The 24,809-nt window shown below is 43.1% G+C and overlaps 1 protein-coding gene across 1 annotated transcript in view; it reads left to right on the top strand.

Moving 5' to 3' along the window:
- Positions 1-24,416, top strand: part of nrp1a (neuropilin 1a) — a 154,415-nt gene extending 129,999 nt beyond the window's left edge. Inside the window, exons 9-19 of the mRNA XM_017301757.1 lie at positions 3,592-3,747; positions 6,346-6,490; positions 10,622-10,953; positions 14,094-14,238; positions 18,733-18,843; positions 19,501-19,551; positions 22,266-22,409; positions 22,498-22,775; positions 22,863-22,959; positions 23,051-23,104; positions 23,633-24,416. Of these exons, the coding sequence (XP_017157246.1) occupies positions 3,592-3,747; positions 6,346-6,490; positions 10,622-10,953; positions 14,094-14,238; positions 18,733-18,843; positions 19,501-19,551; positions 22,266-22,409; positions 22,498-22,775; positions 22,863-22,959; positions 23,051-23,104; positions 23,633-23,919 (1,800 nt within the window). The 3' untranslated portion in view covers positions 23,920-24,416. The remainder of the gene's footprint in view (positions 1-3,591; positions 3,748-6,345; positions 6,491-10,621; positions 10,954-14,093; positions 14,239-18,732; positions 18,844-19,500; positions 19,552-22,265; positions 22,410-22,497; positions 22,776-22,862; positions 22,960-23,050; positions 23,105-23,632) is intronic.
- Positions 24,417-24,809: the final 393 nt, after the last annotated feature.

The following is a 24,809-nucleotide window of genomic DNA, read 5'->3' as shown; positions in this document are numbered from 1 at the left end:
AAAGACGTAGGAGTCGGGGATCTGATTCCTCCCCATTTTGATTGACTATTATCAATCAATCAGAATCGTCAATGAGGTTCCTGACCATCCAGGAGCGACTGAAACAGGAGTTTATGTTTGTAACACTTTGACACAACTGTTTCATGAAAGTCTAATGTCTTACTTTGTGCTGGTGCATGGCAGAATGCCTAAAACGAAGTGTTAATCATATAAATACAGATGTAAAAACCAAATGATGGGGGGGATTGACTGAAGTCGCGTATTAGGACAGCGCTCCTTAATTAAGTAATTTGTTGAAAAGTAAATGGCTTGAAATGCAAGCACCAAGTGTTCCCAATTACTACCCACTCATTTCAGTCTCTTCCTAATGACTCAGTTTCACAGAAGGTATTCCAAGCCTCTGTTCTGCTGTTCCACTTAGTTTTTTAAAACATTTTTCTTAAATTATCATTTATTTAAGCCCAAAGCTTTGCATAAGCTGGCTCATTGTGCTTTTGCCCCTCGGTCCAAACAGAAAATAAGTCAGGAGAGCTATCTGGATGTAGATAATGGAGACCTTTCACTGCTGAACCCGCGGTCCAAACCTCGCTGCCATCCACTGCTTTTTCCATCAAGCTCTGCCACAAACAGCCATTTACCCCACAGAGAAGAATTCAGCCCCTGCGTCATTAAACCGTTTCAGGCCGACAGGATTTGATTTTACTTCTATTTGTGGATCCAAAAAAAAAAAAAAGTGGGGTTTAACTGTGAAAGTCCCCTAAGCCAATTGACAGGAACAACAGTATTCTGTCTGTATATGACTGATTTTTTTGTGTGAACCTGTGTGTGTGTGTGTGTGTGTTCGGCTCCATCCATCCAAATCGTTGGAATGAGACAGAGAGAACGGGTACGGTGGAATCTCATTTATTGCTCCCATCTGTTTATGTCTTTTTACCGCTGGAAGAAACCTAAAGGGGGCCGGAGTGACCAGCGTTCTGTGGCAGGGCCTGTGTTCCTTTCCAGCTCTCTTAGCTTGGAATCATTAAGTGCGGTGGATTGCTGTATATGGGCCTGGCAGACAGGGGTGTGGGGGGGCCTTGGAGCTGACTCTTGACTTTATGACTTTAACATGTTGGATCCCTGTTAAGATGCATGGCGGCAGATAACCCTGGCTTTAATTACCCAAAGTATGCTCGCACAATCCGTGTCTGTTTGCTATACGCTTCTCGCGCCGAGGATTTTGGAAGCTGTCTCCCTTCCTCAGGTGCAAACACAGGAGATCTCCTCTGAGTCGATTCAGTAATCCGCCGGTCTCCATCCATCAGGGCCCGTTCCCGTCTCACGTCAACATCAAAGGGCCTCTCTCGTCTCTCGCCGTGATCTTGGAAACCCGTCTCCTCCGACACCCTGGCTTCCTGCACCGCTCCTGCGTTACAGTGGCGCCGGCACGCAACACCATTACTCCTCATTAATGTCAGCTCAGCCTGTCAGAGGTGCTGCTAACGCTTGTTAAAACTAGTTGCGCTGCTTTTTCCTCAGAGGGGTTGGGATTCTTTGAAAGTTTCTCAGCTTCGCTCAAACTTTTTTTTTTTTTTTGTGCGTCTTTGTTGGGGGTTGAGTTGCGTTGGGTGTAGTAGCCTGTAAAAGCTGTCTGTACTCTGTGAACCTGTTCACATTTTGTCACACTACGACCACACATTTCAATGTACTTTTATTGGGATTTTATTCAATCAACTAATGAAACGTTAATGTGCGGTGGAAGGAAATGATACACGGTTTTAAACAGGCAGCATTATATGTTTTCCAGGCACATTGTGCCATTTGAAAACACAATCAAATAACTGTGTTACCTTCAGTTGTTATGAAAATACCATATTTACCAACTATCAAATAGGCGTTGTAATTTGACCCCTTGACATTGGGCCTCTGTCTCTTTAAGTAACTCCTGCACATTCTGAAACTCTGCCTTCAGGAAGGCAGCATGGCTCCTCTATTAACGCTTTAACAAACTTTTTACCTGCGTTTCACTAATAAGTAGCTCTTATAGGTGATTTCTAATTGGAGAGTCTGCGTCTCGAAGGCAGAGCTAGGTCCAACCAGGTATTTTGCACAGCTGAATGGTTGCCATGGAGATTAAAGGATTTCTCGAACATCTGTGGAAGAATCATGGCAACACTCCATGTTTTTGATAAGGGAATAACATTATAAGTTGTAAATGTAAAAAAAAAGAAGATTTTATATAATACTGCCCCTTTAAATTTTTTGTTTTACAAAAGTGTGGTTTTCATCAAAACCTGCAATTACAGCTCCAAGTCTATGTGGGTTTTCTTTGTACATATAAACACATTTGCTCATTTGTTCAAGGCTTGTTTTGCTCGTTCTTCATCAAGCTTAAACCAGATGCAGAACAACTGTTAACATCAGTTTACAAGTCCTCTTTTAGTCAGGTTTTTAGGCCTGAATTTTTGGTCAATTTAACATAACCAACTAAATACCAAGTGTATGCCGCAACCTTGAACCAAGCGCCTTTCCGTGGCCAGATAAGCATTGCATTGCGGGTTACTGCAGAATAAACAAACACATAATCAAACTCTCATCTCATTCTCATTCAATCTCATCTTTTTCAGAAAGCGCTACTTTCAAGATGTCTTCTCAAAACCCATTCAGTATACTTCTCAGATCATTTTACCCAAAATAATAACCCAAAAAAATACTAATATTATAAAAACAACACCATTTACTTCACAATCATGCTCTACTTTCTTTTGGTTTATCACATAAAATACATTTAAGATCCAGTGCGCAGCATGATGAAATAATAAGAAGTTCACTTTTAAGAGCACTGTTTGTTTCTCAGCTGAGGTATTATTCAGACCTCTAGTCCCACTCGTGATAGACAGCATCATTTACATAATCAGAAGCCAATTTGAATCCCGTTGCTGCCACATAAACAGATGCCAGCAGAACTTAAAGTGGTGTCTGCGCTCATTCTTTCCTGGCAGCTGTGGTCACCCTTGTGAACAGGCTCGGTGTGCGGATCTTTGGAAATAAACAAGCTCAAATGAACAAAATCCACGTACGCATAAATCAAACAAAAAACACGGCATAGCTATAGAGTCATGGTCCCATCTGACCCCACTGCATGTGGCTTTTTCTATGTGAAAATGTATCAACTGTCCGGTAAGGTACCGCAGTCTGTAAATGCACCATCCCTCCCCCTCCTGCGCATTTTAAATGCACAGTGTTTTATATTCACTCTGTATCCTTCTTTCCTCCTGGCCGATTTTGATAATGTGATTCCAGACGTTTTTCTACTCCCATCCAGCAGCCTCTTGTCTCCCATCTCAGGAAATTAAGTTGTCATCCCGTGTCTTTTTCATTAATGCGCCTATCGTTTCATTGCTGTTTATTAAATTCCTGCTGGAAGTTGATGAGACTGTGGCCAGAGGTGATTCTCTCGTTTTACCTTCCCCTACTTGCTTGTGTTTTATTAATACCAACTGTGGATTATAAGCCTCTCTTAAAAGATTGCTCCTGATTTGAGCAGAGCGTTGCATGTTACCTATGTTGTAAATACCCAAACTTATAATTGTGTCTCCATCCCCTCTGCAGGTGGACCTCGGCTTTTTGCGCTTCATCTCTGCCATCGGGACACAGGGTGCCATTTCCCAGGAGACTCACAAGATATACTTTGTCAAGTCCTACAAAGTAGATGTCAGCTCCAACGGAGAGGACTGGATCACCTTGAAAGAAGGCTCCAAACAGAAGGTACAACTCAAATATCTGCTTCAGACCACAAATCATATGTGGGAACGGTTTTTAAAGAACGACGATGGGAATTTTCTGGCCAATTTCCAATCGCTTATTTACGGCTTCACCACCTCGCATTAGCCAGTTAGCATTGTTAGCTTGGCTGACATAAGAGAAACACCCATCTGTGTGCGCAGAAAAAATAGAATGGCGCTCCAACTTAACAAAAAATTGAGTTGTTAATTAGATTTGTCAAACTTAATTTATTTGAGTTGGTTTATCATGGTAACTTAATAGATGTAATATTAGGCTGAATGAATCAAACTAACACATGTTTTAGTAAATAGTTTAATGAAACTTTGTGTGCTTCCTTTGACTTGAACTGAAACATTTCAGTGACTAAAGATAAACTTTGTACACCTGAACTCATTATTGTTGCTGTAAGAGGAACAACAAATATTTCAAATTTGAATTTGAAAAAAGATTTGATACTAATATCGACGTGTTTACTTATTGAATAGATAACGATGAGTTAAAAATGACTGAGATCAGTCAGTACAGATGGTGATGTATCCCTAAAAAAATATACAAAACTGTAAAACCTTTTTTTTTATATTGACTTCCATAAGTATTTTTGTTTTTAGATAATTGATTTTGGCACATGACTTCAATTGATATCTGCCTGAAGGAAAGCAGAGATGTCAGTTGTGGTGACAAATAGGTGGGAAAGTTGAATGAAAGAATAGATTGTCATGTCTGAGCAGCTGGTAGAGGAGGACCTCGAAGACTAAAGAGAAAAAAAAAAGGAAGGAAGGAAGTAAAACAAGTGACATGCTTGACCGGAGTGTGACTGGCTCTAACCATTGATCGCTGATCGGACTCGTCAAAAGGCTCCGCTTTGTCCATCTGGTACCCAAGGCAGCTTCAGCTGCGGGTGTCCGGAGGGGCCAAAGATGCATTTGAACCCTTCACCGTTCCCTCATTTGTGTGGCAAAACCCATAAGGCGTTTTTCAAAATAAAGCAAAAAACAATAAGTACAAATAAAATTCCCAGCCTCAACAGACCATCCGAACAATCATCCCCCCCCCACCCCCCCCCCAAACTTGATTCTTTTACGGCCTCTCTCCAGAGTACACTGTTCCCTTTGTAAAGTGGCAGCTTAAAGGTGCCGCCTAAAGCTTGCAGTGTGTTTTTCCGGCCTCTAAAGTGCTTTTGTGTGGAAGGGTACCATTTGCTACATGCTGAGCCTGCAGTTTGGCGTCTTAGCGCAGCTCAGGAAAAAGAAAAAAGCCACAATACAGTTAGCGAGCGGAGAGGAGACGCTGCACAGCATTTAAGGAAGTGGCCGACTTTAGAAGGGTCCCTCAGCGATGTAGACGATGGGTATGCCGGCTGAGGGACTTGGTAGCAGGCCGCCTGGTCTAATGGATCAGCCCCATCATCTTAGATTAGCTAAACTACCATCTTTCCATCTGTGCATCCCATTCTGCTCAGCTGGAATCCTTTCCGCCTCGTAACTCCTCAGTCAGGGAGGTCAGGAGGCCGCGCGGTTACTTTTGAGATTCAATTACTCAGAATGAACTGTGACGGACCGCAGGCGGTCATTCAGCTGGGTGGCCAGCCTCGTCGTGTAGCGCTAGTAAACAGTCATCTGACCCCAGGGGAGAACACCGGCATCTCTGACCTTTCGACAAGACAGGCGCAGTAAAAAACCCACACCCGATCTGGGAGTGGAGGACAGTGAAAGGGCACCCTGAGCCAATCGGATCTGATCACTGTTACACATCCAGCCTCAGGTTTCACAGCATTTCCCCCTGCTTCCACTGTGACATGTGAAGCAAGGGCGTCTCCCATCCCCTTGACATTTCAGTAACTTCTGACACTCTATTCAGGAAACGTTAATACAATTTTGAGATTCATGTGAAACATCTTGAACGTACAGCTGTTCTTTGACACTGGCTGTGTTTCCACCGCAAATGTATGAAAATCTTTGTTGAAATTCCACTATTGTTGATAAAACACAATTTTGCAATTGCTGTGTTTCCATTAAATAAAAAATTAGCACTCATCATCTATCAGTCATCAGAGGAAACATTGGAGTGACAAGCCTCACCTACTTGGGAGCGGCTACATATACGGTGCTTTGGGGAAATTGTAGTGCGCAATTTTACAGAAGAGCTGTGGATTCAACACGTCGGATTGACACACAACGTTTTATGAACTGTGTGATGCTGTGAGAGCTCTGGTGGAGCCAGCTGCATGTTGTCTGAAAAAAAAAAACTAAAACAAACCATCATACTCTTACCACTTCCTGTCGCCTTCTTCTGCGTTTCCACTAGTAGCAACATCTGGCACTTGATCACATGACTCGTGTGATGTGAAAAGTGCTTCCACTGCAGTATTGCCAAGTACTATTTCAATATGGCTGGTAAACCACCTCATCCTAGCACAAAAATGCCATGTTTTTTCTGAAAATGGCATGTTTCCATTCAATTCAATTTGTGCAATTTTATTGTTAAAGGAAACGCAGCTAATATGAACTCTTGTTTCCCTCTCTGTGTCTCCTTCCCTGTATTCTGTCAATAATCAGTTGGTCTCCCGCCTTTCTTTCACAGATTTTCCAGGGCAACACCAACCCAACGGACGTCACCAAGACCAAGCTGCCCAAACCCACTCTGACACGATTCCTCCGCATCCGTCCAGTTACCTGGGAAACGGGCATAGCACTGCGCTTCGAGGTCTACGGCTGCAAGATATCAGGTTGGCTACAGCTGATGCTTGTCTGCATTACCCATGATTCACCTTTCCATCCCTGAAAATACAAAACTCGTTTTTAGCCGCAGTGACTACAGAACTCCAAATTCACTCTGCTGCCTCAGTTAGCTGTCTGGTTTTAATCCCAGTCCAGGCCCCAGCTGCATAATACCAAATAGTGGCAAAGGAATGGGAATTATCTATTAACATGACTTCGTGTTTAGATGAATCTCATTCAGTATAAATAGAGTAAACAGCTGGCATGCATCTGCTGATGGAGCTGGGTGGGCTCTTGCTGATCTGCGCTCAGCCTTCTCTTTAGCCTCAGCTTTTTTCTCTCTCTCTTTCTTTTTGCTTTATGTAACTTTGATTTTAGCAACAGTTTTCTTCCCCTTGCCCTTTTGTTGATGTTTTAAATTAGTGTGTGTATGCCGGTGGCTCCAGTTAGTGTGGCTTTATCACATTTATCTTTGTCTCTGTGGGATACAAACATGTGTATTCAATTTGGATTCCTGCTTGACTAAATTAAGGGCAGAAAAGAGTTAGTCTTTTTTTTCTGTCAACATCTTGAATGGGTCTGGGTCAGAAGGAGGTTCTCACAGTATTTATGCAGAATGTGTATCATGATTACATTTTTTTTTTATCAAAAATGTATCAATTGCTTCTGATCTTGCTAGAATAACAGAAGAATGTGATTATTATCGTTATGACGATGTTATCCGCAACAGTTAACAGATATTTGAAATTTGATACATAAAGAAACAAATGTAGGTGGAAGATTATAGATATTGGCGTTGAGCTTTTTATGGAGTGTCACAAAAAACCCAAATCAACCTTCAGCTGGCAGCTTAACAGACACCGTTCATAGTTTAGTGAGTGTTTATTGACAACAGTGTGACTTTAATTAGTGTGAAGCTCCATGGCTTTAGCAGGACTTTAAACCTTGGGCTTACAGAGGCAATAGCCCAGGGGCCAAAGTTCTGGGGGCGACTTATTTCTTTATTTTTTTTATTTTTTATCAAGTGAGGTGTTGTATGTGTTAGATTTCAGTGTAAGCAACTTTTGTGTTACAATTTTTAAATTATGATGTCGCAAACACACTCATCTGGATCCTAGCCCCACATTAGACGTAGAAACACCTGCAGGCATATCGAGCTACTGGGATGTTTAACATCTTAGGTAATTTACCTCTGGGATAAAGACGTTCCTAGAAATAATCAAAGGGGAAAATTTAAGGAAAACTGCAATGACTGTAAAAAATTAACTCCTCAAATTCTTAAAATCATTTAACCTGATACGTATCCAGCTGTAAACCAATAGTAAGTACTAAATTGTCACCTCCAAAAGTGACTTTGACAAGAAAAAAAAAGAAACTTTTGCCAAAAAATGATTTATTAATTAAAGAAATGTGGGAGGGTTAAGGACCAAATGTGACTTCAAGTCAAAAAAACAATATCATCCTTTAACTGTATCTGTTCATGTTTATATTGGTGTTCACGATTAGAAATATTCAAAAACAACCAAATTTATTTTTCTTAGTGTTTTCACCCCTAATAGTCCAGTGACTCAGTTCTATTGGGGACCAAAATTGCAACATTTGTTACATTTTCAGCTGATGCGGTTCACTTTCACTGATTGGTTCTGTGTAAACCAATCCAGACCCTTTGAAATACCCGTTTACCCCCTCACCTCTGATGGGGAGCTTCCAAAAGTGACACAAAAACCATAGAAGAAGACACAAGTGCAACTTACTCCTTTTAGAGTTCACTTCTGACAAAGTTCAATAAAAGTGTACTAAATAGGGCTAGTGTGAAAGCAACCTTAAAAAAACAAAACAAACCTCGTAGCCTTCTTTCAGCTTTATGATAACGTGCAGCAGCAGGTGGGGAGAGGGTGTTACAGTGTCAGTCAGTGCTGGATAAGACTCGGGTGACTCTTGGACTTTTTTCGCTATGACTTTAAAAGGGCTTTCAACCCCAGGAATGGTATGATGAAAAATTATAGCGCTTTTAAACGGCAACCTCTTTCAAACCTTGATTATCGGTAACAGAGCCTATAATGGAATCGGGATTATTTGGAGCCAAAATTGTGAAGTGACTTTGTGGTCCTCCTCTCTATTATTAGGCAACGAGTCCCTTATGCATCACATATGTGTGGTCAATCCTATAAGAGCAGATGGCACTGTGGGTGCAGCGGGGGTTACAGCTGAGGCCTGTGTGCGGGGCACATAATCAGAGCGCTGCGCCACGCGTAAACACATCACAGGATCGAAGTCACCGCACGGCCTCCAATATGACGTTAGTGCCCGTTGGTTCTCTGAAGACTCTGCCAGCTCCCAGCATGGTCGGGTAGAGGGAAACCGAGGCTGTACAGGGCTGCACAAACCCTGTGACTCGACTCTCCTCTTCTATATTCGATCCTACGGAGAGTTTTCTGAATTCATCATTGCTTTCTTCGAGTCACGAACAGCCAAAGAAACGCACCGAAACGTGATAGAGACCAGAGAGGAAAGGGGTTTGGTCTGAGAGGTCGCGTGTTCGGTTAACGTCAAAGCAGTTATTTAGGAGATTGCAAGAGAGGGTGGGTTGAGTGTCACAAAATTCTTCGCCGCATATGACCAAGGTCGCGTGCCTTCTGATGCAAACAGCTACTCATTAATAAAAGGATCCACCACCCAGTTGTTGGTAAATACGCCACAGCGCCGAAAATAGCTCAGATGAACCGCCGATGCTCCACCCAAACCTCGGTTGTGGCCGGCAGGCCTGCATCATCATCGCTCCTCTTACCCATACACACAAATGTAAACAGTTGTTCCACCGGGGCGTGTCACGGCGTGTGCGCGGCCTCTGTAATCGCAGCTGAGCTCGATTAACAGCTCCAGATGATCTGGGTCGGGGGTCGCATCAGTTGCTTTTATCTCTACACACATGCACCTTTCCCTTGAATTCTCCTCACTTCAAAGGCGTTCATATCGCAGTGTCTTCGTTTCACACAGCCAAAGGCCAGCTCCTCTGATCATTTTCAACACATCTTGGCCTAAGACAAAAGAAAAACAGGAGGAAAGTCCCAGAAAAATGCTCCTGTGCGTTCAGCGATAGCTTTTTTTTTTTTTGGATTGCACGACCAGGAATTCATCTCATGGGTTTTCATGGGAACCGTTTCACATAGGCAGAGGTTGGCTGAAAGAGGCCTTGTTCTGCAAATATTTCTTCTGTTTTTTTCCCACAGTGCTGCAAAGCTGAAAATGTGCGCTTTTTTTCTAAAATGAACACAAGTGTTGGTTTTTCTTCAATAGCGGAGATATAATAAGCTACTTCAGGTCTCTAGATTTGTTGCTTTTAGGTTTGAATGAAAGATTTGGAGAAGCAGTGGAAGAACGACAAAATGCTTGAATACCAAAAGGTTTCTAGCCTCCTCCATTCAACTTTGAGTGTAAATAAAGTTCACAAACAAAAGTGAAGTAAATCTGAAAAGACGTGTTTTGACTTTGGAACCAAATGCAAAAGGTGCAAAGAGCTCAAATTTATCAAGAGCTGAAGACAAGATCAGAGAAGTAGTTCAAAGAACGAAGAAAATCTGGGACACCGGACAGGCAAACAACGATACGTTCAAAGATGTAGTCCCACAGATGTTGACAGCTGTGAAGCAGAAGGCGAGATGATTGCTGTGGCAGCAAAAACAGCACAAAGAGACTGTGTTTTCATGTGTAGTTACATGTAAGTCTATGGAGAGGGGGCAGAGAGATAGAAAGAAGAAAAAAAAACAGGGCTCCCAGAATGCGGGAGGTGGAAGCACCAGCCGGGAAGAGAGTTTTAATTGGCTGCCTGGAGACAATCGCTTCAGGCTGAAGAATTAGTATGCACGAGATCTACCAACACATAGAGAGACAGAGAACAGAGGTAGAGATCACAGTAACATCACAAAGAGTTTGGGGAATGAGCCTCCTCCCTTTGACTTTGGCCATCCTGTATGCAAGACTCAGACCCAGACTATGCTCTTGCCATTGTAGATGATCTTGGACATCGACCCCTTTGGTTAAAGATGAAGTTCTTTCTGTACATCCGTTGCTTCTCTGCAGATTTGCATCAAAAAAAAAAAAAGTTAAGCACATTTGCCTGTTCCTCTCTCGTCTCTCAGAGTACCCCTGCTCCGGCATGCTGGGCATGGTGTCAGGCCTGATCACAGACAACCAGATCACGGCATCCTCTCACATCGACCGGAGTTGGGTGCCCGAGAACGCCCGCCTTCTCACCAGCAGGACCGGGTGGACGCTGCTGCCCCAGCCGCAGCCCTTCACCAACGAGTGGCTGCAGGTGGATCTCGGCGAAGAGAAGCTGGTGAAGGGGTTTATCATCCAGGGAGGGAAATACCGTGAGAACAAGGTCTTCATGAAGAAGTTCCGCCTCGGGTACAGCAACAACGGCTCTGACTGGAGGGTGGTGTCTGACACCAGCGGAAACAAACCAAAGGTAGGTTGGGGTGGGGGGGGTTAAGAAACCGTTTGGACATTTGTTTAGTTCTGAAGAGATCAGAGAAGCATATCCCTTACCAAAAAATCTCATTTTGTAGAAGGTACCACTTGAACTGATGAGGGTGAAGGTTGAAGCATTCTGAAAGATGAAACTTATTACAAGCAGATGGATTTCTCGCTATTGTCGAAGACTTAGTCTCTTCATCAAGGGGACGAATTTTAAGCATTTTGGTGTTCAGGAGTGGTGATGGCATGAAGCGGATGATAAATAAATGGATCGACTCTCGTCTGCGATAGTGTTTAGTTTGGACAAAAAGTATTACTGTCCACTTACTGCATCACCCAGATCGCCCGTCCCTTACATCTCTTACATGTTTTAAACTCAAAGCCTGGGGGCCAAATCCGGTCAATCATAGCTTTTTATGTGGCCCTCTGGACACCAGAAGCTTCAAGTTAACATTTGTGTGCTTAAATATCTTAAATAATATTGTATCAATCAAACCGAAGCAACTTTTACCTGTAAACTGCCAAATTACATCAGTCACTCCAATTTCTTTTTTGCAATTCGAGATTGTAGAAATGAATGCAAAATCAACATACCCCTGTGTATTGCATATTTGTGAATTTATTGCACATTTTCTGCAGATATGTGATAAGTGATACTTTTCACCTCAGTGCTGCCTCAGCGTGCCGTGACGTCAAGCTGTAGTCCATGATCGATGCAGCGAGTAACAAAGAGTCACATTTACCGTCATGGATCAGCACAAATATTGCAGTTCTTTACAAATATTTCTATTTCAGCACACACACACAAATCACAAAAAACAATCACAAAATCCAGGAGTGTGATCAATGAAAAAAGATTTTGTATTTATTAATATTGTAACAACTTCTAACTCAATTTTATCAGTACATTCGGGCAAATCTGGCTCTTTGAAAACATTCATAATCTTGATGTGATTCAAAATGAAAATAAGTTTGATATTGCTGCGATATGGGATTCCAGATGCAACAGACTAAAATGGGAGCCATTTTAGTCTGTTGGGTGGCTGGGCTCAGCTGTAGAAATAATTAACCTACATTTGGAGGTTTTACAGACATGTTCAACCTAGAAGTGAAGTGGGGGGGAGGGAGGAACCTTCTGGCCTGGGAACAAGCAGGAATCCCTGGGAATCAGCTGAAGTGTCATTGGGGAGAAGGATATTCCCACCTGGACCTGTTACCCTTACAACCTGATCTTAGATTAAACAACAGATGATGGCTGGCTGGCGAAGCGGCCAGGTTTATCAGTGACAAACATTTAACCCTCAGGGTGTGAATGCTCCATCAATGCCATGGAAGCCTAGCTAGTTTGATTAGACAAATCATCTGCTAGAACCAAGTCGCTTAAGAAATTTAGATAATGTAGTAGGGGCAATATTATGTAAAATTGACATTTTTGAGTTTTACAACATGTTATGATGTTATTCACTCATCAAAAACATACCTGGAATGTTGCCTTGATTCTTTTATGCATGTTTGAGAAATCCTTTAATCTCCCATGGCAACCATTCAGCTGTGCAAAACGCCTGGGTGGCCATAGCCCCGCCTTCAAGAAGAATCTCCTCGCCAGAGCTGCAGTTTTCAAGCTTCCAAGTCTCCACAGCATGCAAAGCAGACTTCCTTTGTTACTCCCCCACTCTGCTCCTTCAGACTAGTCAGCAGTGACTAGCAAACACCTGGTGGTTGAGCTCATTATATGAGCTACTTCTCAGTGAAACGCTGGTTTAAAAAACATCTTGTTAAAGGGTTTATAGAGCAGTCATGTTGTAATGACAAGACGGAGCTTCAGAAAGAGGAGTTTCTTAAAGAGACAGAAGCTCCATTTCAAGGTGTTGCATACAAAGTCACATTTTTTAAAATCATATTTAATATATACAGCATTTTTCTAACAACTGAAGTTATCATAGTTACTTGATTGTGCAATAAAATAGCACTCTATGCATGGAAAACACATAGCACTGCCCCTTTAAAAGTCCATATTTCTGTCAAGGCAACAAATTAAAATAGATGGTTTGTTTTCTGACCCGATTTAAAGGTGCTTCTGAAAACATCTCAGATAAATCTGTACATTGTTTCTGATTATGATGAATTTGGTCCACTTTCGCCAGAGCGTCGCACCTGCCTGTTGTGAGTAATAAAGCAGTCACAGCGAGTCAATCTCAGTTGCGCTTTTGAATTGCATTAAAATAAACATCGCAATCCCAAATTCCCACACGCCGCTTGGCATTACATGCGAGTCACACTCTTCAGGTCTGTCAGGGGACAGTAAGAACCTACTTGAAGAGGAAGAAGAAATCACTTCCTAACTGAGCAAATGACCAAAGATTTATCTGGCAGCTTTGCTGCATCCACAGAACACACACTCCACTTATGGCACGATGTATGCACACACACACACACACACACACACACACGGACACAAACACATGCACACACACATCATGCTCTCATAAAGAGCCACATACTTTTCCAAGAGGAGCTGCAACACCCTGTCCCCAATTACAATTGTCCCTGACAGGGCATAAATCTCATCCAGATGGGCTGATGGTTGATTTATGATGGGTGCAGGAGAGATCCATACCCCCGACTGTCCTAGTTAGCTGCCTTTCTTACCTCACCAGAGAGGTACCCAAGCATCTAAAGCGCACCAGGCTGTCTCACGTGATCACCCTCATTAATCCACTTCCATCAGTCCTCTACCTTCCTCTTTGCTTGCTCCTAAATCCTACATCTCCCACTTTCCCCCTCCAACAGCCATTGCTTTGTTTGCAACAGAGTTCAGGGAGCTGAAAGTTGCTTTTTTGACAAAAAGGTCTGCGTCATGCTGTTTTTTTGTTTTGTTTTGGGTTTTTTACCCTCTGTGTCACCCACGTATGCTGCGGTTTAGATGTCAGCAAGACCACAGATCTGCTGATCGTCTTTTATTTCCCGCCAGTCTCCTGTTACTCTCCACCAAAGCCGGCGCTCACCACCCACACGTATTACTGTAAAGTTCAGAATGCCGCAATAAGAATCCCAGAGAGCGTGCTCGGGGGTGTGTACAGCATATTACATGTTGTGCCTACTGTTCTCTTTTTTTTTTTTTTTCTGTGCCAGATATTTGAAGGTAACAGTAATTACGACACTCCTGAGCTGAGGACAGTGGAGCCCCTGCTGACCCGTTTCATCAGAATTTATCCAGAGAGGGCCACTCCTGCTGGGATGGGTCTGCGCCTGGAGCTCCTCGGCTGCGAGATTGAAGGTAAACATGAGCAGCACACAAAAAAAAAAAAAAAAAAACGAATAAGGATCTTGTTTGATCTTAGTGGTGGGCAATATGGGCTTAAAGTTTTTCATCACAATATTTGATGGAACTATTGTGATAGCGATAAAAGTGACGATAACATATTTACTAGATCTTTCTTGGATAACTGTATGACAGCAGTTATAACCCCACAAACACAAATAAGGACCTTGAAAATAACTTCCTTTAGTTATGTGTATGTCTACAGGACACCAGTCGCAAAAGGAAGTGTGATTTGCATTGAACGAAACAGTGGAAAAAATAGCAAAACCATCAATCTGGACAGTTTTACGGGGTTTAAACATCAAAAATTGACATTGATAAATCAAAATTCTTATCGCGATAATAACTTTATTAGGATAAATTATGAAGTGATGAATTATCCAAAGGAAGCAAGCACAATATAAAAACACAAAACAACTTTTTCAGTACTGTCTGATATAAAATCAGACCGAGCTCTTCATGGTTTTCGGTCAAATAGGATTAGCAAAATTATTTCCTCAGCGAGAGAAAACATTTCCTCAAATTTTGAAGTTTACATACACTGAGGACACTTTGCTTACATAGACAAAGAGGTCATTGGGTTTGTAAACCTTTAATAATTAATATCTGACTTAAGGCAACACGCTGCTCCTTTGCGTGATGTTGTGGAAACTAAAACGGGAATCGATCAAGGCGTCAGGAAGAGAGTTGCACAGACTGGCACATGTCACTAAATATATAGCAAATTGATGAAAGAATATTATGTGGAAATATTGAAGAACACAGGAAGTTAATGTTTGGGTGGAAATGGGCCTTCCCATTCCAAATAGACACTATTCTAATGCATATCATCACTTAGTTACAAAGTGGATTAAGGACGACAAACTCAGTGTTTTTGCAGTGGCCATAACCAAGCCTCATTTCAGTTCTATAATACTGAAATGAGCAGAGTTGTTTTTTTGTTTTTTGGGGTTTTTTTCAAATCACTTTATTGAATTGAACTCCTCAAGTGTGCCCAGATGGGAGAGATTGGTGAGTTGAAAGAGGGAATCAACCACAATTCCGACAAGTTATTGTAGGACCCCAAAAAGGCAATTTTACTAAATACTAGGGAAATTAATGTGAAATACTCTAAAAACACAAATAATATTTGGAAGCTCCAACTGACCCAAAGCAGGAACAGTTTATGGTTATGCATCATCCTCACAGCGTATGTAAATACCTGGTTTCGGCTGGCTGCTGTGGGGGCCGGTGGGATTTCTTGGTGGCAAAGTGAAACCTTTTATCTTTGCCGTTGACAGCAGAAACACATTTAGCCGGCATAATCAAATTCTCTTTCCCAGCGGTGAGGTGAAAACCGGTGATTACTTTCTATCCAAAGCGATGACGTGAGTACAGTAGGGACATCTAGATAAGAGTTCTCACAGTCTGAGCCTACAGTGTGTTACATCTCTTCGCGTGTGATGTGTCAGGCTCGGTGAGGTGAGCAATCTATCAACCAGACTAATAACATGACTAGACACAGCTTTCACGTCATCTCTTCACAACATCCCTGGTTATTTAATGATGGGCATGAAGGCTCCCTGTGTTCAGCACACAGCTGTCCAGCTCATGCTGTTTATTCCAACAAGGGACGGTTTGTCTTCTCTTCCTGTTACATCAAAGCTGCCCTCATGGCTGGCCACTTCTGGAGGGGATCAAATAAAAGCCCACCTGGCCTCCTCGGTTTGTTGCCGCCTGGCCCCCATCACCCTCTTCACAGCCAGCCGTCCTCATCTTTGGTCTTTCAAAGGAGCCAGTGGACTTGGGTATATTTGAATTGATCCATATTGTTTCTATCTATTAGCGATCTCTCTCTGGGAGCAGATGTAGAGTACTGTGCGAAACGACTGAGCCGTCCTTTTTTTCTTTCCGTCGATGTCAAAGGAGTCAGACTCTTGGTCTGAGGTTTTGCGCTGAGAGGGTTCTGACCCATGGCTTTCCCAGACTTTATGAAGGTATTTCAAGGATTTTTTCTTTTAACGGCGCTCACCACTAACTTGTTTTTCCATGTGGTTTTTTAAAGCCTGAAAATGAAGCATAACTCAAGTGATGAATTGATATGGTGCCTGAAATTTAGCAAAGAGACTGTTTTAGATTGTATGTTAAGGAGCTTCATCTTTATCACACAGTCACAAAAGCACAATCTTTTCCCAATTTTCACAGGTACTGAATCAAATTTTTCACCAATAACTTTTTTTTTAAACAGAGAGCTACAATAAGTATCCTTCTGGGTTTTGTTGAAGTTTCACACATCACAGCTACTAAAAAAAGTAATCATGCCTAACATTCAGTTGTTTTGTCTCATTGCACCTTAACTCGACTCATCAAACTAATGGTGAGAACTGTGGTGTTCCTGATGTGTTTGAACCTTTTTTACAAATCGACTGTGTTTAGCGTTGTCACTGTCTCATTAGGAGATTAAGAGTGGCAGGTTGAATTCAAAGCCACTTGTCACTTTTTTTTACTCCCAAGTCCTGACTTGAGGTATTCTGTAAAAATGACTAGTAGATCTTCAACCAGAAGCATCACACCTAATAAACTGTTTCCAGCAGAGAGACCATCTCATCCTGGTGCCACAAATTTTATTTATCAAAAAACAAGATCTGTTTTGAAATTGTTGCGTTTCCGTTAAGCAAATTTATTTTCGAAATGTCAAATTGTGCCGTTGTGTAGTCAGTGGAGATGCAGATATTGTTCAGTTGATCAGCTATCTCAAGTTTTCAGGTAATTAAACATGCTTGTCTCTCCACTATCTTTGATAGATTCAATTACAGACATTGTCTATCAACCTGTTGCGACTACCCTGCTAGGTGAACACATTGCACTGGTTCATTTGTTTAGTTTGTAGGCTTATGATGAATGTACAACCTGGCTTAAAAACGGTAAAAAAACTTATTTACTGTTCAAATAAAATCTTTAGAAGATCCTTGTAAACGTTTTTATTTTAGAATATTATATTTAAAAAAAAGTCATTTGTTTAAAACAAAATTTTAAGAAATGAAGAGCAACACTTTTGTGCAGTTGTGTAGCACAGAAAGCGCCTAGTGGTATGGAGGTGGATTTACATATTGGATTTCAGGGCAGTCCATTCTGTCATAAACCTGATGGACTCCCAGCGGGAGCTTCAGACAGACGATAATGCTTGTTTTCACTGTTAATGCCAAAAACAGACAGACTCATAGAGACGGATGCTCTCACAGCAACCACAAGTACCTCGCCAAGGTTGTGGTTAAAAGGACAACGTATACAATTACACACATACACAGGTGCCTATCTGTCTATGCAAGCGTGTGCCAGAGTGGATGTGCATGCGCGCGTGCATGCGTATGTGCGTGTGTGCAGTAAGAGCCACAGCAGGAGGGCTAAGTCCTCATTTCTGTAAGAGGGTTTCCTAACGCAGCGCTGACCCCATCCCTGACCCCATCCCTGACCTCTCCCACCCTGAATCTGGCAGGGGCTGATCAGCCTCATATTTCATCGAGCGGAGGCCGAGAGCAGGAGGATCGGCTCGCGTGCACAGACGCCCCACACACTCCCCCCCACATCTGTCTATGCCTCTTCCCTGCTCCACCTCTCTCCTCGTTCTCTTTCCTCCCTCTGCTCTGGGGAAGACCGATCATTACTCAGACGGTATAAAAACTTACAAATGCACGCTCACACCGCAGGACGGCTGCGCGGCAGTGGAGCGTGGAGTGGATCTTGGGCCTTACCCACATCGAAGTGATTCAGGGCTGTAATGATAGGCCATGGTTGCCCTGCCTATGTAGCCATTTGGAAGTCTTTTTTTTTTTTTTTGCATCTTGTAGCTTCAACCGCTCAAGCATCATGCACTAACTTCAAGGCTGTATTTATACACCCACACCTCTTCAACTTGATAAAAGGCCATTACTAGTAGCTCCAGCCGAAGAAAAAAAACAAAGAATAAAAGCTGACATTGAAAGCCAGTATGTAACTGTGGTTGGGGTACTTACACATATTAAATTTTTATTTTCTTTAGCTTTCTTTTTTAACCACAAAGACCAGTCTATCATATAAACATCTAAAAGTTGCAGGACCCCGGCCCTGGAGGTCTGGATCGGAGGACCTCTGGTCTCCAACACCGTGACAGAAAATCTTACTGAGTTATTCCACAGTAGCTGCATTTCCTTTTCAAATGTGTGGAAAACTTTGTCAATATTCTGCTACTGTTGAAAAAAATAACACAATTTCACAATTGCGGTGTTTCCATTAAGTAAGAAACACAATTAAAATCACACATGAATAATTTTGTTCTTGTTATTTCCTGATAAATAACTGTACTTTCCTTTGACCCCAGTCACATATGCATAAGGTCTGACTCATCAACATCCAGCCTCCTCACCAATACCGGTTTGGCTCAGAAATCCAGTCAGTGCTGATTGCTGTCTCCCCTCACTCTTTGTCTTCCAGCGCCAACACTCCCCCCGACCACTCCGGCCCCTAGCACCACCCCTTCCGACGAGTGTGACGACGACCAGGCGAGCTGCCACAGCGGCACAGGTGATGACTACGATGTGACAGGTGCTAACATCGCCTTCATGAGACTGCGTCCAAACTCCCCCCCTCACCCTCCCGTTGCCCCCCAGCCTCTCTTACTCTGTTTCTGACTCTGCTTCCCCTTTTCCTCCTCCCATCTACGCAATGCCACTGAGTTCTCTTAGCGTAGCCAATCTGGCATCTCCCGTGCACGCTCGCCAGCATGCATGCATGTGTCTACATGTGAGCTGGCACTGATAGATACAGCTCTAATTAGTTGCACCTTTAGTTCCTACCTCCCTTGTCAGTCTTCCTGTTTTCCTCCTGCACCCCACGTGGAAACTCACGGGGGACGCACCGATCCACACACACCTGTCTCTGCGTCTGTGCAGCAGAGCTCTGCCTCTTTCTGCCATTAGCTCTCTCATATGTGTTGTCCTCTTGGCCTCCTTTCCCACTAACCCACTAACTCAATGAGCCTGCACCGCCGCTGGTGCTCTCCATTAACCAGCAGTCTCCAATGAGGAGCATGGCACTGTCTCAGTCATAGGCGACGATAGTCGATGAAAGGGTGTACTGAAGGAAATGAATGGAAAGTGGCATGAAGTGATCAGCTCACTCTGGCATGAATGCAGACGATGTCTGAGAACGGAATCAACCTGCGAACAAGGCTAACTGTGCTGCTGCTCCATCTTGTGACAGGTGGCACCACAATTCCAGAGACCACAACTTTAAAAGTGGACCCCATTCCAGGTAAGTTTCTAAAGTTTTGTAGGATTTGTTCTCGTTTGCCTGCTGAGTTTTAATTTTAAACCACAAGAAGCAGACCAAAGGTAATGAATGCCATCGCCAGGCAGGTCCCTCTTCTCCTCTGGCGTTGGTCTGTTATTAACGCTGATGATATGGCCCGGAGAGGCTCCTGCTGACGGGGTGAGAGGGATTGCACGACGTGAGGCTAGCTGATGATTAGCACCGTGCTCCGCTGCTGCCTCCTCAGCATAATCACTAATCACCGGGCCGACACTGACGCACGCAAAAAAAAAAAAAGGAGCTGGCGCGAAGAGCAGGGAAGCACGATGCAGATGACCGGAGGAAATTAGGTGGACTGTGGGGCCACGTCCCCAGCCAAGCACACATAGCAGTGTCTCCTATAGCGGGGCTGATGAGGCAGCAGCCAGCTGGGAGAAAGCACCCCAGTCTGACCTTGACTAATGGGCCGTAGGCTCCACCCATCTCCATTTACTCAGTCAGCTGGCTTTATGGTCTGTCTGCAGTCTGCTGGGGCAGCGGCTATCCTAATGGAAGAAAGTGACATGTATTGTGTGTTTGCCTTAAACTCAATCTTGTGTCTTGGAGAAAATGCACGGCAATTTAGGAGCATTAACTCGTTTTATGAGTGTATGTTGCCTCACAAAAGTCTTTGAACACCTTGAGATTTTTACTGTTTTATTTCGGTACTTTATGTCCACTTGTGTTTGATTTAATGTAGCAATAAAAACAGATGTTTAACAAACGGCACTGTCGAGATCCAGGAACAGCAGACAGGTCAGGGATAAAGCTGTGGAAAACTGGAAAACAACATGCCAAAGTTTGGACATTTCCTGTAGCACTGTCTATCGCATGAAGATGGAAAAAGTACGACCCAACAGCAAACCTCCTAAGACGTGGCCGTCCACTTAAAGTGAAAGGATGCAGAAAGAGAACATTAATCATGCAAGCAGCCAAGAGATCCATAGATCAGGTGGGGAAATCTGTTGACAAGACGGCTATTAGTCTTGCACTCTGCTGATACAACTTTATGAAAGAGTATTAGGAAGCAAAGCCATTGTTAAATAACAAAATAAAGAAGTCCTGTCTGCAGTTTACCACAGACAATGTAAGGGACAAACCAAGGTGCCCTGGACTGGCAAGATGAGAAAATAGTTTTTTTGTTTGGCCTATATGCAAAAACACTGCTGAACACTCCATCCATGCATCAAAGGCCATAAACAGTCAGAAATACAGGGCAATAATTTAGCCTGAAGCATATTCATATGCCAGAATAGCCCATGTAGAGACCAGGCCAAAATGTCCTGATGTTCTCAAATTCTCTCCATCCATGGATTAATTTCAAAGTATTTTGCAACGAAGCAACTTTTTGGGATTATGTCCCACCTTGTGTTGGTCTATTACACAACACCCCAATAGTATACACAGTCATCTGTAATTGTAAAAACTTGAAAGTGTACGAAAACTTTTGCAAGCCACTGCAGCTAACGAATGAGAACATCTGGGTTTCTTTTTTTCCTATTTTGCATTCAATTAACCTTCTATCTCAGGGTAAAGACATTTCATGTCAATAGAATCGAGTCATACATGTGTTCATGTTTATGTATCCTGAGTCTGGTGGTGCATGTCTCCTATGCATCCTAATCTCCGAGGATCTAGTTTCCATTGGTACTGAGCAGGGAAACGTCTCCTTTTCTTTTAATGAAATGCCCAAATGCGTCATGTGGCTGCTCATCTTATCCAGGGTTTGTTGGGCGCCTCAGTCAAAGCCTTCCAATAGTGGAACAAAAAAAAAAAAGAAAGTCAAACGCCTTTTAATTGGGAGTGGGATTTATATGTGAACGTGGCTTGGAGTCTGTAATGTGGTTCCACATGAGAATTCCAGCCTTTGTGCTTAATGGGTAAATAGAGTCATAGCCTGCAGAAGCTAGTTAAACCCTCGCCGTTATTAAAGGGAATATTGGCTCATATATTTTGTCACTTGGAAGGCTGTCTCATTATATCTCAGAGGGCATCTCCTGCTGGAGCTTAAAACCATGCCTAACATCCCAAACATCTCTCTCCCGTGTGTTGATTGGAAGTCTTTCTTTGTCCAAAAGCTCTTGCACGTTTTCTGGCCTCTGCAGAGGCTGCTCCGGCATGCCGTAGGTCCGTGGGGGACCGCGCAGTTGGAACGGCGCCTCGGCGCTGCCGTCTTGAAATCTCAAGTCCCCGCTCTCATTAAAATCCTCATCTCTCAGCGGGATGCTCTGAATGTCTCTTTCTAAGCTGTGTCCAGACCTTGTCGTCTCCATCCCCCCGTCATTGTTTGGCGTGTGTTCCCAGCATGCCTCCCCGTCTGTTCCCTACTCAACCCTGTTACATTCATTAAGAGATATCATTAAGCACAGTCGTGATAAAAGGACGGTGTGATGTCTTCACCAACTCTTCTCTCTGTCTCGTGTCACATTTTGATTTCATTTTCCAACTTTTGCCTCGCCAACAAGTGGGACTTGAGGTTTTCGTTCTACAGTGATCTGCTGCCCTCTAGAGTTTGTAGAGTAGGATGTTCTTGTTTGTAGCCTGTGGTCAAATCATGACTACAGGCTACAAACCTTTCAATAATTGTCTGGACTCCAGCCGAAGCAATTGACATTTCTCCTTTTGCAATGAAATGAGATCTCTCAATATAGCTTGACCTGTTTTCAAATTGCTTTCAGCTTTTCTGTGGTTTGCCTGCGACTTCGGTTGGCCCAATGATCCCTCCTTCTGCCGCTGGACTTCAGAGGACACTGGCTCCAGGTGGCAGATCCAGTCCAGTGGCACCCCAACTCTCAACACTGGCCCCAACATGGACCACACAGGCGAGTACCTCAATCTGTTGGCCTACATAGAAAAGAAACTTTCCACCCATTTCTACCCCAAGGTAAACTAAATTTAACTATCCAACAGGGGGGTCAGGAAACTTCATCTATACACTAGCGACCGGTCTCCAGGAGAGCGAAGTGGCTCGACTAGTGAGTCCCATGATCAGCTCTGAGGACTCCGACCTGTGTGTGTCCTTTTGGTACCACATGTACGGGTCGCACATCGGAACACTTCATATCAAACAGCGCGAGCAGACTGAGGAAGGAACTGCCGACATCCTGCTCTGGACGGTCAGTGGTCACCAAGGGAATCGCTGGAGGGAAGGGCGTGTCCTTGTCCCGCGGATCAGCAAACCCTATCAGGTCAGTGTCTCGTCAATTGACCTACTTTTTTCTCTCTGAAACTTGAACATCGGATTGACTTTAACTGCATATGCTTTTATTTCAAAGGTGGTGATTGAGGGTCTTGTGCAGAGGAAGAGTTGGGGAGACATTGCTGTGGATGACATTAAGGTTCTCGACGGGCTTGGCAAATCAGACTGTGAAGGTGAGGATCACAGTCCAGTTCTTGTGTTCGTGCTGGTCTGGAAGGTGTTCCCTGAAGTACTGGATTAATCTGTAATTTCTTGTTTTTATAGATCCTGATGTGCCCACTGAGCCAATGCTACCGGAGGACAATATCAATGAAATTTGTAAGCCATTTCAAATGGAGTTTCAATAGTTGATATTTAGAGTGCACTGATAAACCAGCCCTGGTTTCAATAACTTTGGGAGCTCATTGATCGGCCGATACTTACATGTGAAATTAAGTTTTGTCCACTGATTTTATCTGCCTCGGTAAAGGTCTAAAAATCAACCACGGTCCTCTTTTGCACTGCCGTGAGAGAGGTTTGACTGACACTAGGTCATGTCTGAACATTTGTAGTTAACGGTTTCCACCACATTATTGCCAACTCAGCAACTTTCTTACTATATTTAGCAACATTTCAGACAAAAAAATCCATATCAGCCAAAATTATAATCTGCAGGTCAGACCTTATGTAAATCTTGTTTGTTTTCCTTCCACTTCGCAGATTTGCATTACTTTTCTTCTGCTGGTTTAAAACTAACACATTGGGTTTAATGGATCTGACGTGACATAATGTGAAGAAGTTTATGAAGTATGGGTAGGCTTTCTCTGAATTTGTCACATTCCTCTGTTTCTGCTCTCTCTCCTTCAGTTGAGGACATCACCGACTATCCAGACCTGGTAGAAACTAACCAGATCAGCGGCGCTGGCAACATGCTGAAAACTCTCAATCCCATCCTCATCACCATCATCGCCATGTCGGCCCTGGGGGTTTTCCTGGGGGCCATCTGCGGCGTGGTCCTGTACTGCGCTTGCTCGCACGGCGGCATGTCGGAGAGGAACTTATCGGCCCTGGAGAACTATAACTTTGAGTTGGTGGACGGTGTCAAGCTAAAAAAGGACAAACTCAATGTACAGAACTCATACTCAGAGGCATGAGATGGGTCAGGCTGCTGTCACAAGACTAAAAGACGGAGCAGAGCTCGCACAAAAAGAAGAAGGAAAAAAAAAGAACATCTCTAGGCATATTTTGTATGCCGGCCCCGTAAGCGGGCTCAACAGAACTGCCAAACACCCTCCGCTCAACAGATGAGGGTCAGGGTTCAGGAAACCAGTGGGAGGTTTGGACTGATCCACGCTTTTTTTCTCAGGAGCTGCAGTAAAAAGAACCTACCAGTAGGGGACACTGTGTACAAATAAAAAAAAAATACAGGAAAAAAAACCTAACAAAAAAAGTATGTACAGATGATTTAGATGATATTATAATTTTGTATTTTGATTTTCATTCATTTCTACAATCGGATGCTGGTGTTGAGACCAATTTATTAATAATGTTTAAAGTATTTATCATTTTTGGGGATGTGTGAGGGGGGGAGAAATGTGATGGGGAGGTTTTGTTTGTAGAATCAGTTCATTAAAGCTGTTGTTTCTCTTCACGCTTTGAAAGAGACGTATCGAAACCCTTAAAGAACCATATCCCAACGAAACTGTACATTTTGCCACTGCAGGGTGGGGTAACGAGCGCGACCCCGATCCTTTTCCCCCTTGACCACCCTGCAGTTCGGGTCCCATTCACGTATGGTTCTGACAGTGCCTTTAGTACCTTTTGTTTGGCCTTTTCCGTTGAACTGAGTTCTCTTTTTAATTATATTAGGGTTAAGTTATAATGAAAGGAAACAGGGGCACATTACCTTACGAATTCCTGCGAAACAGGACAATAGTTTATTGCAGCGTTTTTCTTTTGTTTTGTTTTTCTGTCCAAGAAAAAAAAAAACTTTGTAAATAAGTTTTAATATATTTTATTGCCCTTTTTAAAGAAAGTAAAAAGA

Source organism: Poecilia reticulata, linkage group LG20, assembly GCF_000633615.1.
Source record: "Poecilia reticulata strain Guanapo linkage group LG20, Guppy_female_1.0+MT, whole genome shotgun sequence".
NCBI classification, from domain to species: Eukaryota; Metazoa; Chordata; class Actinopteri; order Cyprinodontiformes; family Poeciliidae; genus Poecilia; species Poecilia reticulata.
Note: the sequence above shows the minus strand (reverse complement) of the source record. Positions and strands in the feature narration are given on the sequence as shown.